This window comes from Balaenoptera acutorostrata, chromosome 19 (genome assembly GCF_949987535.1).
Source record: "Balaenoptera acutorostrata chromosome 19, mBalAcu1.1, whole genome shotgun sequence".
NCBI classification, from domain to species: Eukaryota; Metazoa; Chordata; class Mammalia; order Artiodactyla; family Balaenopteridae; genus Balaenoptera; species Balaenoptera acutorostrata.
The window spans coordinates 59,765,853-59,778,611 of record NC_080082.1 but is presented as its reverse complement, the minus strand read 5'-3'; the positions used below and the strand labels follow the sequence as shown (position 1 = coordinate 59,778,611).

The window sequence follows — 12,759 nt, the reverse complement described above, 5'->3', positions numbered from 1 at the left end:
CTTTAGATAAGCTGAATGCGTGATTGGCTCCATTAACTGATTTTTAACCATTTCCATTAATGTATTACAAACGGTAAGTTAAACAATGAGATATTTTAGCCTGGACTTCAGCTTCTGGCATTATGATACATTAGGTGATATGACATTGTTTTTGTGACATTGGTGGTTTCATAAGAGGCATGGGTAGTCTTCAAGTATCTTCCCTCCCCCACAGAGGAAACAAATTTAAAAAAAGATGCAGTTGGAATCGAACTTCCTGCCCCAGATGGGACTGCACTGGCATTACCAAGAGCCTGAAGGCAGCTGTGATTTGTAAAACTTAAGTGTAGTTCCCCAGCTAAGCAAGAGCCGGCCAGGGCAGCTGATCTAGTTTCAGGATAGTAACACTGCTGACAACCTACAGAAGTAGAAGTGAATCCTCCCTAGAGGACTCTGATTAATATCACAAAGACCACCAGCACAGAGGCAAAGATTGAAATTAGAGTCCACAGAAACAACAGTTAACAGATGTAGGTCCCCCACCTCCAGGTACTGGAATTGTCAGGTTCGTAATGAACCACACTATGCAAAATAATAGGAGAAATAAAGGACATTACATTAAGTTATCTCGTGCTGTGTAACAAATTACCCCAAAACTTAGTGGATTGAAACAACAACATTGTTACTTCACAGTTTCTGTAGATCAGGAATCCAGGCATGGCTTAGCTGGGTCCCCTGCTTCAGAGACTATAATCAAAGTGTCAGCCAGGGCTGTAATCACCTCGAGGCACAACTAGAAAGGATCTGCTCCCATACTCATTCTTGTCATTGTTACCAGGGTTCAGTTCTTCACAGGCTATTGGCCAGAGGTTCCACGTGTCACCCACCAGGCTCCTTGGACTCTTTTTTTTTTTTTTTTAATAATTAAAAAATTTTTATTTTATTTTTAGCTGCATTGGGTCTTCATTGTTGTGCGCGGGCTTTCTCTAGTTGCGGCGAGCAGGGGCTACTCTTCGTTTTGGTGCGCGGCCTTCTCATTGCGGTGGCTTCTCTTGTTGTGGAGCACAGGCTCTCGGCGTGCGGGCTTCAGTAATTGTAGCACATGGGCTCAGTAGTTGTGGCTCGCTAGTTCTAGAGTGCAGGCTCAGTAGTTGTGGCGCACGGGCTTAGTTGCTCCACGGCATGTGGGATCTTCCCGGACCAGGGCTCGAACCCATGTGCCCTGCATTGGCAGGCAGATTCTTAACCACTGTGCCACCAGGGAAGCCCCCTTGGACTCTTTAATCAATAAAAATTGATAAGAGGCCAGACAAGAAATTCAGGCAAGCCTTTATTTGGACTCTTGCTGCAGCAGGAGGGAGTGAAAACAAGAAAGAGGTGCCCTTGTTTGCTCCGTGAGGGGGAGCAAGCCGGCTCCTTAAATGGGGTGAGGGGAGAAACAGTTTTTCAGTAGGAAGTACTTCAGGAAGTAGGAAAATTTTAAATTAACCTGGAAAGATGATCTGAGAGACACGAAGGAAGAGGGAGAGCAACATGAATCATAAACATTTACGTAATTACAAATAAATATTGCCTGCATAAAATAAGAAATATATTCAACAAGGGCATAAAAAAGTCAAACTAAAATGCTGACAACACTAGTTGGTTAGTCTGGGAGGGAGTTTAACGGAGTTAAGGTGTTATATTCTCTTTCTATTATTTGAGAGAGGGTTTAAGCTCTTTAACTTTTTGCTGAATTAAATGTGTAAGGTAAAGTTTCAAGGATAATCAATAAAAATAAAAGAGAATTCGTGTATAAATTTGAAACCAGAAGAAAGAGAAAATAATGGACTGAGGAAACAAACAAAAATCCAGTAAAAGATAAGAATGGAGGAAAAAAGTGTTGAAAAGGCAGAACAAGAAATATAAAAATAAAATGATAGAAATAAATCTAAATATATCAGTAGAAAATAAATATAAGTGGACTAAAGAAAAAATTCATAGAACTACAGGGAGAAATTGATATTTTAGTTCATTTGTCATTTATTGCAGCTTATTCCTCTAGTTTAATGTAATTTAATGTGCAGGGTAAATGTCTTAATATTTCTTATCAGCTATTAGAAATCAAATCCAGAGTGCAGACAAAACATGTTTAAAAGAAACAAATGTGGGCTTCCCTGGTGGCACAGTGGTTAAGAATCTGCCTGCCAATGCAGGGGACACAGGTTCCATTCCTGGTCCGGGAGTATCCCACATGCCACGGAGTAGCTAAGCCCGTGTGCCACAACTACTGAGCCTGAGCTCTAGAGCCTGCAAGCCGCAACTACTGAGCCCACGTGCCACAACTACTGAAGCCTGCGCACCTAGAGCCTGTGTTCCGCAACAAGAGAAGCCACAATGATGAGAAGCCCGCGCACCACAACGAGGCCCCCGCTCACCACAACTAGAGAAAGCCCGCGCACAGCAACGAAGACCCAACACAGCCATAAATAAATAAATTTATAAAAAATAAATAAAACGTAAAAGAAACAAATGTTTTTTAATATTACTATATATTTTGTAAATATATTTGGATAAATGAGGGCAACTGTTCTCACAAAAGAGAAAAGATCTAGAAAACCATAATTCAAAAAGAGTCATGTGCCACAATGTTCATTGCAGCACTATTTACAATAACCAGAACATGGAAGCAACCTAAGTGTCCATCGACAGACGAATGGATAAAGAAGATGTGGCACATTTATACAATGGAATATTACTCAGCCATAAAAAGAAACGAAATTGAGTTATTTGTAGTGAGGTGGATGGACTGTCCTACAGAGTGAAGTAAGTCAGAAAGAGAAAAACAAATACGGTATGCTAACACATACATATGGAATCTAAATGGTTCTGTTGAACCTAGGGGCAGGACAGGAATAAAGACAGACGTAGAGAATGGATTTGAGGACGCGGGGAGGGGCAAGGGTAAGCTGGGACGAAGTGACAGAGTAACATTGACATATATACACTACCAAATGTAAAATAGATAGCTAGTGGGAAGCAGCTGCATAGTACATGGAGATCAGCTCGGTGCTTTGCGACCACCTAGAGGGGTGGGATAAGGAGGGTGGGAGGGAGGCGCAAGAGGGAGGGGATATGGGGATGTAGCTATGCATATAGCTGATTCACTTCGTTATACAGCAGAAACTAACACAACACTGTAAAGCAATTATACTCCAATAAAGATGTTAAAAAAAAAGAGAGAGAAAGATCTAGCTGACTAAATTGATAACTTAATGAAGATTTACTTCATCACTTTAAACACAGAGGTGAGAACCTAACGCATGTCAGCATAGGATAGGCTAAATCTATTTTGTTACATCCATAATATAGGTTAGAATAGGACATTTAAAAAAGACGAAGTGTATTTATACGGTTTCATGAGAAAAAGAAAGTTTGAAAACAACACAGTAATCATATTTGTGAAAACGTGAATATTCTGTTAAACTGTAAAGCTTTTATTTTAGGGAAAGGATTTTGGGAGGAGTATTTTCACATTCTACACAATACACTATCATGTATAAATTCATTACAAATAATATTATTTTCCGATTCTGGAAAATAAAGGATTTCATCTTTCTTTTTCTAACAGCAAAAACAACCATGCCATTTGTGGGTTACTAGGCAACGCTCGCCGGACCAAACCATCCTCGAGGGTGAGGGGGGAGATTTTGCTCTAAGGAAGTGTTCGGGATTCGTCATGCGGCCATCTTTGAGAGGGGCACAGCTGTTTCCAGCCTTAGAAGGGAGCTAGGACTGAATGGTGGTTGCTAGGCAACGCCTAGGCACTGTCGCCATCGTTGAGCGTGGCATAGTGTTTGCCACTACAAAACGGAAAGCCAAGCCAAAGCGGTTGCTAGGCAACGCCTCGGCACCGTCGCCATCTTTGAGTGTGGCACGGCTCGTTCTCAATTTAGAATGTGAAACGTACTAGTTTACGTGACGGTTACTAGGCAACGCCTTGGTGCAGTCACTACCTTCAAGTCGGGCTCTTCATTCTCTTAGCTAAATAGAGTCAAACCGCTTCAAGGAGCGACTAGGAAGCTTCGCAAATACAATTAGCCGCCATCTTTGTTAGGGGTATTGTGACTTCCGGCTGGGGCGGAAGAGAGCCTAACGGGGCTTGGGGGAGGTGCTGGAATAGGAGTTGATGGGGGTTTGAGTTGGATGAAGAAGGCGGGAATCCAGTCCTCTTCCAGTCAGCTCCCCATCTCGCCCTCTGTCGGCTTCGGACCACAGCCTGACTTAGTGTGACTACCGGCATGCTCCAAGGCGGGCATTGACTGTCCCCAAGAAGGGACTGGGAAGCGGGGGTTCCAAATGGGGGAGGAGGGGACCGAAGGCACCGTACATCTGCTGTGCCTCGCGGCATCCAGCGGGGTCCCTCTGTTTTGCAGGAGCAGCCGTGGCGGCGCCCCCGCCCGCCAACAGGTGGGGCCCCGGGCGCCTGGATCTCCGAAATAGAAGGGGTTTAGATGCTTGGACTCTGGGTCTTCAAGGGAGTAGGGGCTGGGGAAGTTTCAGAATTGGGTTTGGAGGGTTAAGGGTGCAACTGACCAGTGATCCTGGTTCCCCGAAGAGGAGGGGCCAGGAGATCTAGAGAGAGGCGGGGGTTGGGGACCTGAGTCATTGGTTCCCATAGAGGACGGGATTTGGGGGCTCCTGTCTAAAGTCCCCAATCTTTCCCCAGCTCCCATTCTCTGTCATCGGCTCCCTCAATGGCGTCCACATGTTTGGGCAGAATCTCGAGGTGCAGCTGAGCTCTGCGAAGACGGAGGACACAACCGTGGTGTGGAAGAGCTTCCACGACAGGTCTCCAAGGGTAGCTTGGGGGCAGGGCCAGTGTGATAGCCCCTGTTGAAGGCGACCCCGAGGCCATCCAGCTCTCCAACGCCAGCTGTTTACCTGGCTGTGGGATCTTTGACAAGTCAGTTACCCTCTCTGATCCCTGAGTTTCTCTGAATGAAAAGCAGGTTGTGCTCGGGCATGGATGTAGCTGGCATCCAGGATCAAGGGCAGACCCTACTCTCCTCCCTGCCTTGTTTCCTTGGCCTGGACTCATTCTTCCTTCTCATCTTCCTTTCTCACAGCATCACCCTCATTGTTCTGTCATCTGAGGAGGGCAGCTCGGAACTGAGGCTGGAGAGACTACTCCAGATGGTGTTTGGGGCCATGGTGAGACTCCCCAACCCTCTTTTCCAATCCCAGGAGTCTGAACTCTCAGCATCCCTCTCCCTCAGGACCCAGGAATCCTGGAACTCAGCCCCTCCTGCCTTGGACTAAGGAGTCCAGATCCCCAGTTTCCTCCTCCTGCAGACACAGGAGTCTGAGTCTCAGCCCCTCCTGTCTTATAACCAGTTATCCAGGTCCCCTGCTCTCCTATATGGTTCTTCTAGGTTCTTCTTGTGGGACTTGAAGAGCTGACCAATATCCGCAACGTAGAGAGACTGAAGAAGGAGCTGAGGGTGAGGCTGCAGGATGTGAGGATGGGAAGTTAGGATACCTGGTTACTGATATTTGGGAACTACAGTTCCCAGAAGCCCCTGGGGCAGCCTGACCCAGTGGGTTCAGGGGGCAGCTTGGTTGTATGACACCCCTCAGCAAGGCCCAGTAGGGCCAGTTTTCTGAGGAGGAGGCAGCAGATCTGGGTACCACCTGGGTCCTAGGCTTCTTCATTTTCCCTCTGCTAGGCCAGTTACCGCCTCATCGACAGCTTCCTTGGGGACTCAGAGCTCATCGGGGACCTGACCCAGTGTGTGGACTGTGTGGTTCCTCCAGAGGGGTCCCTGCTGCAGGTATTGGGAACACCTTGTAAACTCTTAGAACTGTCCCTCTGGCCCTGGCTCAGTCCGCATCCTCTTACCCTTGGACCATTGCCTCAACCTCTTCCTATCCTTTTGGCTTCTAGTCCAACGCCCCCCCCTCCCTTGACCCCGGAAGGATCTTTCTACACCGAGAGCTGCCCCTGCCCCTCCCCTGGTCACGGCCCTCCCGTGGCTTTCCATCACCCCCAGGACAAGGTCTCAGCCCCTCAGCCTGGTGTTGAGGACCTGAGGAATCTGACGCCCGCCAGCCTGCTCGCCCTAATCTCTACTAACTCCACAGTCCACCCTCTCCCAGCTGCCTCATGAGTCTCACAAATCCCCACAACTTCCCAGCTTCCCTGCCCTGGCACGTCCTGTTCCTTCTGCCTCGGGGATCTCTATCTCCCCTTCCTTAAATATTGCTCTGGATTCATCTGGCATGGCTTGCCTCCCAGCATTGTGACTCTCGGCAGGTGACTTGACCTCTCTGAGCTTCAGTAGGTTGTAGATTGCGACTACCTGGCATATAATACAACGCAATAAACCATAGCTGCTGCTGTTACAAGTATTAGCTTCAGTAGGACGTGTCAGGCTATGTAGCAATCACCCTACCTGTTTAATTTCACACTGTGACTTCGGATGGTACCTGCATGTGAAGGTGAAGGAACTCAGGCCCAGGGAGGGTGAGACGCATGAGCATGGCCAGCAGGCAAGCTTTGAATTGTATGGCCGTCTCTTCCCACCCCTTACGCACCTGGGAAGTCACTGTCGGCCCTGCTCAGGTCTCCTGACTCGCAGCCGGCCTGCCTCCCTTACCCAGGAAGCCCTCTCTGGGTTCGCGGAGGCTGCGGGCACGGCCTTCGTCAGCCTGGTCGTGTCGGGCCGGGTGGTGGCAGCGACAGAGAGCTGGTGGCGACTGGGGATGCCGGAAGCCGTGCTGCTCCCCTGGCTGGTGGGATCCCTGTCGCCGCAGGCCGCTCGCGACTACCCGGTGTACCTGCCTCACGGGAGTCCCACGGTGAGTGAGTGGATGCGGCGGGCAGGGGGAAGGTGGGGGCGGGGAGGAGCGCGCAAGGGGTGGGACCTGGAGGCTGTCTGGAGGAGGCGGGGCTTGCGATGAGAAGGGGAGGAGCTCCGGCCAGCCCACCCTGCGGGCTGCCTCAGGTGCCGCACCGGCTTCTGACCCTGACGCTCCTGCCGGGCTTGGAGCTGTGTCTGCTCTGCGGGCCGCGCCCTCCCCTCAGCCAGCTGGATGCACAGGTGAATCTGGGCTACGTCCCGCTCTTCCCCTATTTCACCTGCTACCCGCGAGCCCCGGCCCTTCTCTGAGCACCCTGACCCGCGAGGGCGCTCTTTACGCTTGACTCGCCCTTGGCCCCGCCCCCGCCCCTTAGGCCCCGCCCCCTTCGGGCTGTGCTCCTACCACCGTCCCCCCAGCTCGGCCCCTCTTTCCCTCTTACAGCATCCTTCCAGGCCTCGCCCCTTCCACGGTCCCCTCTGCCCTCTGCCCTTGTGGTCTCCTCCCCTGCTCTAGCCAAACCGCCTTCTCTTGGTATCCCCCCGACCTCACCCACCGGCCCCGCCTCTCTCGCTGACCACGCCCCCTGCAGCTTCTGGAGCGCTGGTGGCAGCCACTGCTGGACCCGCTGCGGGCCTGCCTGCCGCTGGGATCCCGAGCGTTGCCCGCGGGCTTCCCCCTGCATACGGACATCCTCGGGTAGGGCTCAGACGGGGGAGTGGGTTGGGGGTCCTCATCCCCTCTTTTCTGGCCGTGACACCTCTTTTCCCACAGGCTGCTGCTCCTCCACCTGGAACTGAAACGTTGCCTCTTCACGGTGGAGCCCTCGGGGGATAAAGGTGACTGAGAGGAGGGCGGGGCCGGGAGGGGCGTGGGCTGGGGAGGGGCTCTCTGTTACCCTGTCCCTCTTCCCCCTTCAGAACCGTCTTCTGAGCAGCGTCGGCGCCTCTTCCGCTCCTTCTACACCCTGGTCACCGCCACGCACTTTGCACCAGGTCAGCGGCGGGCACAGCGCCCCGTTTGCACAGGCTGGGACACTGAGTCCCAGCTCTCACAATGTGGTGGTGGGGAAACTGGTAGAAGCCAGCTGTGAAGTGGGCGTGGCTGTCTGTGAGGACTGGGCAGTGCACACTGACAGGAAGGCAAGGGAGGGGCAGGGAGGTCCCAATCTGCAGGTTTCAGGACCTCCTGGCTAATCCTAATAGTTAACACTGAGGCCTCATATCCTGCCAAGTGCTTTTCTGTGTACTGACTCACTTCATCCTCATAGGTGAGGGCTATCTCCTGTTATGTCATCATTCCCATATTATGGATGAGGAAACAGGCTCAGCTAATAAGCAGCAGAGCCACGATTCAGCCAGGCAAGCCTGGCTCCCACATCCACACACTCCTGCTCTAGTGCTGCAAGTACACGCTTTGCCGATAGTCTTGGGTGGAGGAGGGGTGGTAGATTCCACAGAGCCCAGGTCCGGAAGGAAAAGTTGTCATATACGACCTGTGAGGCCCAGAGAGACAAAGGAAGGGACCTAGAGTGACACTACTACACCAGCAAAGACTCTGATGAATGTAACAAAATGGTAAAAAGCTCCACCTGGAAGGGGCAGATGACTGTCCCTTCCTAGCTATGCGACTCCACCTCCCAACCTGCTTCCCACCTGTAAGTGGGGCAGGGTCCTCAGAAGGGTTACGGGAGGTCTTCCCTGGAGCCAAGCGCCCGGCACCTGGGAAACATCTCCTGCGTGTTTATGATCTGTATTGCTAAGCAGATTACCTAGGGCTGCACACGCAGTGTCCCCAGGAAAGTGGGGGACTGAGGCTGGGTGGGAAGAGGGGGAGAAAGTCCGTGATCTTCTCAGGTCCTGACAGCTGGCTTGAGCTGTAAGGCTCTCCTCTGTCAGGAGTCAAACTTAGGCCCAGGATGGGGGGTGGCTCCCGCAGGTCGGCATCCTAGTTGTCCAGGCCCCACTGGTCACCTCGGCCCTCGCTGTCCTTCCTTCAGAGCCGGGGCAGCCAGAGGAGAAGGCGGAGGAGGTGGTCCATCGGGCCCAGGTACCGAGAGCCTGCTACCTGGTGTTGGGGGCTGAGGAGCCAGGCACAGGATGGCGACTGGTGGCCCTGCAGTTGGGGCCACGGCGGTTGCTGCTGCTGCTGTCTGCTCAGAGCCCCACGCATGGGCTGCGGGGCCTAGCCACCCACACTCTGCATGCCCTCACCCCACTCCTCTGACCACTGGGCGTGAGCGCCAGAGACAGACAAGGACATGGGGCTGTTAGCGTCTCTCTGTTTATTCGCTCACAATAATACACAGCCCCTGGACAGGGAGGGGGCAGGAGGGGCTACGACAGGGTGGGGTGGGAGGGGAGGAGGTTCCCACTTCCCTGGCCCCTCTCCCCTCTGTGCTTCGGGGGGGAAAGGGAGGGAGGGGGCTCCCCCTTACCCCCCAGAATGTAAACAGCAGCAGATGAACAAAAATAAAAATACAAAAGGCTGGAGGAAGGTCCTAGGCACCCCTCGACCCCGGGGTCTTCCCTGTCACCAGCAGAGGTCCCCTCGCTGCCCCATCCACCACGGCTGCCTCAGTCCTGGCGGCTGCCCAGTGCCGGCCACATCCCCGGGGGCAGAGTCCAGGGCTCAGAACTGCTGGGCCAGCAGGTCACACAGGTGACGGGAGACGGGCTCCTTGCTGGTGCGCAGGGTCAGCCGGTACATCTGGGGGGACACGGGGACTCAGGGAGGAGGCAGAGAGGATGGCGAGCCCAGGGGATACAGGGCAGATAAACGATGAGAGGAGAGAAAAAGGATCAAGGGATCAGAAAGGTGATAGAAGGGACAGGGGAGACAGAGGTAAAGGATGGAAGATAAAAAGGAGGCCACAAAGGGTGGAAGGGATATGGAGAGATGAAAATCAGGGAGGAAAAGGCAGAGGAAGACCAGAGGATGGAGAGACAGAAGGGAGACAGGAGAGGGAGGAGACAGGGACACAGAGCAGAAGCATGTGATTAAAAGAACACAGTGAGGCAGGAGGGGGCCGGGTGCAGAGAATGCACACAAAGCAGGGAGCCTCGCAGACCACCACTCACCTGAGCCTGGGCATTGGGCTCCAGCCGGAGCAGACAGCCCACCTGCAGGGCTTTGGTCTGGATGATTCCAGCCCCCACGAAGTTCTCTGGGTTGGGGTCCACATTGTCCAGGAGAGCAGAGCCAAACCCCAGGAGCTGAGGAGGAAGGGGGGTAGCCGTCAGAGGGTGCCTGATCTCTGTTAGCTCCCAGACAGGGGCACACCAGTTCCCCCAAACCCTTTGGAGTGGAAACTGGCCCCACTTTACAGATGGGAAAACAGAGGCTCAGAAGTTGAGCAGCCACTGCTCCCCAAATCCCAAAGTTGGAGAGAGAGGCAGGGCTGGGAAACTAGCCCCGGTGCCTCTCCTGTCTAGCCTGTCTCTCACCTTGGCCTTAGTGACCTCCGCGTCCATGGGGTGGTTGGCTTTGAAGATTTTCTGCGCCTCCTGTTGGGGGCTGGGGGCCGGGAAAGGTTCAAGTCAGGGATCTGGAAGCCCCAGCCCCGCCCACCCTGAGGGCGGCTTTGGCTCCGCCCCCCCGCAGCTCACAGGCTCAGCTGCTTCCAACGCTGGAAGAAGTCCTGGGCCGCCATCTCCGTCGGCTGGAAGAACTTGTTGATGGTCACCGGGAGCTTCAGGGTGAGGGATTGGGGGGCACCCCCGTACCTGGCGGGAGAGGAGGGAGGGCTCTGTCAGACCACACCCTCGCCCCGGAATCCCCGCCCATCCGGCAGCGCCCCGCCTCCTGACTCACCGGAAGCGCACGGACAGGAGCGGGGGCGTCAGGAAGTCCCGCAGACACTCGATGTTGAGCACCTGCTGTACCTGCGCCCCACCGTCCACCTGCGAGGCCACCCGCTTGGTCTGCACGGCCAGCTGTGCCCGCCTGTGGTCAAGGAAGCCAGAAACAGGAGCGGCCCGTGGTGGGGGGATGGTGATGGGGAAGGGACTTGACCATCATCACCTGATGGTTCAGAACTTTCCTGGAACCCCAGCCTGCCGGCCCTTCAGGGGCCCAGCGCCGCCGTCCAGGGCTCATCGTACATGGCCTAGCTCCAAAGTCCTTCCTAAGCCAAACCTCTGACCTAGGTGCCTCCTCTAGCCTTCCATAGTGGGCTCAGCCACCTCCATTCTGGTACAGGTCACACCGTGGCTCTCAAGGCTGACCTGGGTTTGAATCCCAGCTCTTAGCACCTCGGTGACTATGGGCAAGTCACTTAACCTCTCTTAGCCTCATCTGCGAAATGGATGTAGTGTCCTCAGCAATGAAATCATCCAGCACAAGTACTTGTCAGTGTGTGTGGCACAAGGTAGGGTCACCAAAATGGTGGCAGTTAGTGTCATCACCATTTACCTTTGTGTCAACAACCCATTGGCAAGGACGGGGTCTTATGTCTCTCTCCCCCGGGCCCTGCCCAGCACAGAGCTGAGCCTACAGAAGGCCTCTGGAAATGTTGAATGAACCAAAGAACTGAAAAGGTCATCAGGTTTTGGGGTCTAACCACTCTAATTTCCAAGTTGTGCAAACTGAGGCCCAGAGAAGCGGGACAGGGGACTGACGATACTGCTCAAGCAGTTCCTTTATGCCAGCCACCCTTCCAGGGTCTTCAAACCAAACTGATCTTCAAAACAAGCCTGTGAAAAGGAGGAGGAGGAGGATCTACACTTCACAGAAGGGATAGCAAGGCTCAGAGAGGCCAAGTGACTGGCCCAGGTCACACAGGAGAAGGCCGTGGTTGGCAACAAGACCCCCAGGCCTGGCTTTCGGGGGCAGGAGGCACTGGGATCATGGGTGTGGAGCCCGATGGAAGACGAGGTCAGGACACGGGAGGGGCCTGACAGGGACCAACTGAGGCCCAGAGCAGCTGTGATTCCAGAAGTAACACCTCCTGCATCCCTATCACCTGTCACTGTCATCTCCTGTCCTGTTAAAGAGGGCCACCCCATCTTACAGATGACACTAAATCCCAGAGAAGTACCATGGGCTCAGGCTTCCAAGTAAGAGGGCCAAACAGGGGTCTGGACCTGGGTCCATCTCCTTCCCAGCTGCCAGGAAGGTGGACCTGGAGGGGCGGGGCTGGAGCCAGGGGGCTGAGCCAGGCCGACAGGATATGAGTCTGGAGGTCTCCAGGGTGGACCACAGTGGGAGAGAAGTTCTGGAACTGCACTGAAGTCTTGTTGCCATAGAAGAGATACATGCGGCCTGTGGAGGGTGAGGAGAGGTAGGGCTCCATCTGAGTTCCTTCCACGCCCTCCCGAAGCCAAGATCTCCCCGAGACTTCACCCCATCGCCCCCTGGACGCACCCAAGTTCTGCCGGAACTCTGACTTGACTCCAATCTGCAGCAGCTGGTTCTCAAACAGGACCCCGTTGTTCCTGCACACGAACCTGGGTGGGGGCGGTGGGAGCTCAAGATGACGGGTGCCCGCCTGGCTCCTGCTCTGTGCTTCCCACTTGTCCCCACTGCCCTCCCCAACCTCACCCACGACTCACTTATTCAGCAGCTCATCGGCTTCTGGGATGGGCGGGCCAATGTCCTCAGGACCTGGGCTGCAGGTGGGAAAGGAGAGAGATGGGAAGGGGCTTGGGGGGCTAGAGGTAAAGGCCCAGAGCTAGTGGTGGGAGATTGCAAGCCCTGAAGGAACAGAAGCCCAGAATCCATATACCCAGATTCCCCAAAGAGCCCCAGAATCAGACTGGCAATTGCCTCTAGTGGGAATAGGACCCTGGCAGGTACCGTCAGCACCCCCCTACCCTGTATCAGACGGCCCTGATTTTCACTCCCTTCCAATTCCTTGCAGCTCATCAGGAGAGCTTGATGAGAGCTCCCAGTCCCCTAACCCTCCCTGGGGACATGGGAGTCTGCCCCCCAACCCCCTGA

At 53.8% G+C, this 12,759-nt stretch overlaps 2 protein-coding genes across 5 annotated transcripts in view; one reads left to right on the top strand and one right to left on the bottom strand.

The window, feature by feature from the left end:
- Nucleotides 1-4,128: 4,128 nt before the first annotated feature.
- FUZ (fuzzy planar cell polarity protein) lies at nucleotides 4,129-9,045 on the top strand. The gene is made up of 12 exons (XM_057534138.1): nucleotides 4,129-4,247; nucleotides 4,395-4,428; nucleotides 4,688-4,809; nucleotides 5,088-5,172; nucleotides 5,394-5,462; nucleotides 5,688-5,792; nucleotides 6,622-6,819; nucleotides 6,966-7,061; nucleotides 7,412-7,518; nucleotides 7,594-7,658; nucleotides 7,740-7,814; nucleotides 8,819-9,045. Exons 1-12 carry the CDS (start codon nucleotides 4,165-4,167, stop codon nucleotides 9,043-9,045), a joined length of 1,266 nt encoding a protein of 421 aa, XP_057390121.1. The 5' UTR covers nucleotides 4,129-4,164.
- Nucleotides 9,046-9,086: 41 nt separating this feature from the next.
- Nucleotides 9,087-12,759, bottom strand: part of AP2A1 (adaptor related protein complex 2 subunit alpha 1) — a 37,501-nt gene continuing 33,828 nt past the window's right edge. For all 4 annotated transcript variants that reach the window (XM_057534133.1, XM_057534135.1, XM_057534132.1 and 1 more), the window contains 8 exons: nucleotides 12,372-12,428; nucleotides 12,184-12,266; nucleotides 11,993-12,081; nucleotides 10,633-10,757; nucleotides 10,428-10,544; nucleotides 10,266-10,335; nucleotides 9,900-10,034; nucleotides 9,087-9,528 (listed from right to left, as the gene is read on the bottom strand). In XM_057534133.1, the coding sequence (XP_057390116.1) occupies nucleotides 9,451-9,528; nucleotides 9,900-10,034; nucleotides 10,266-10,335; nucleotides 10,428-10,544; nucleotides 10,633-10,757; nucleotides 11,993-12,081; nucleotides 12,184-12,266; nucleotides 12,372-12,428 (754 nt within the window). In that variant the 3' untranslated portion in view covers nucleotides 9,087-9,450. The remainder of the gene's footprint in view (nucleotides 9,529-9,899; nucleotides 10,035-10,265; nucleotides 10,336-10,427; nucleotides 10,545-10,632; nucleotides 10,758-11,992; nucleotides 12,082-12,183; nucleotides 12,267-12,371; nucleotides 12,429-12,759) is intronic.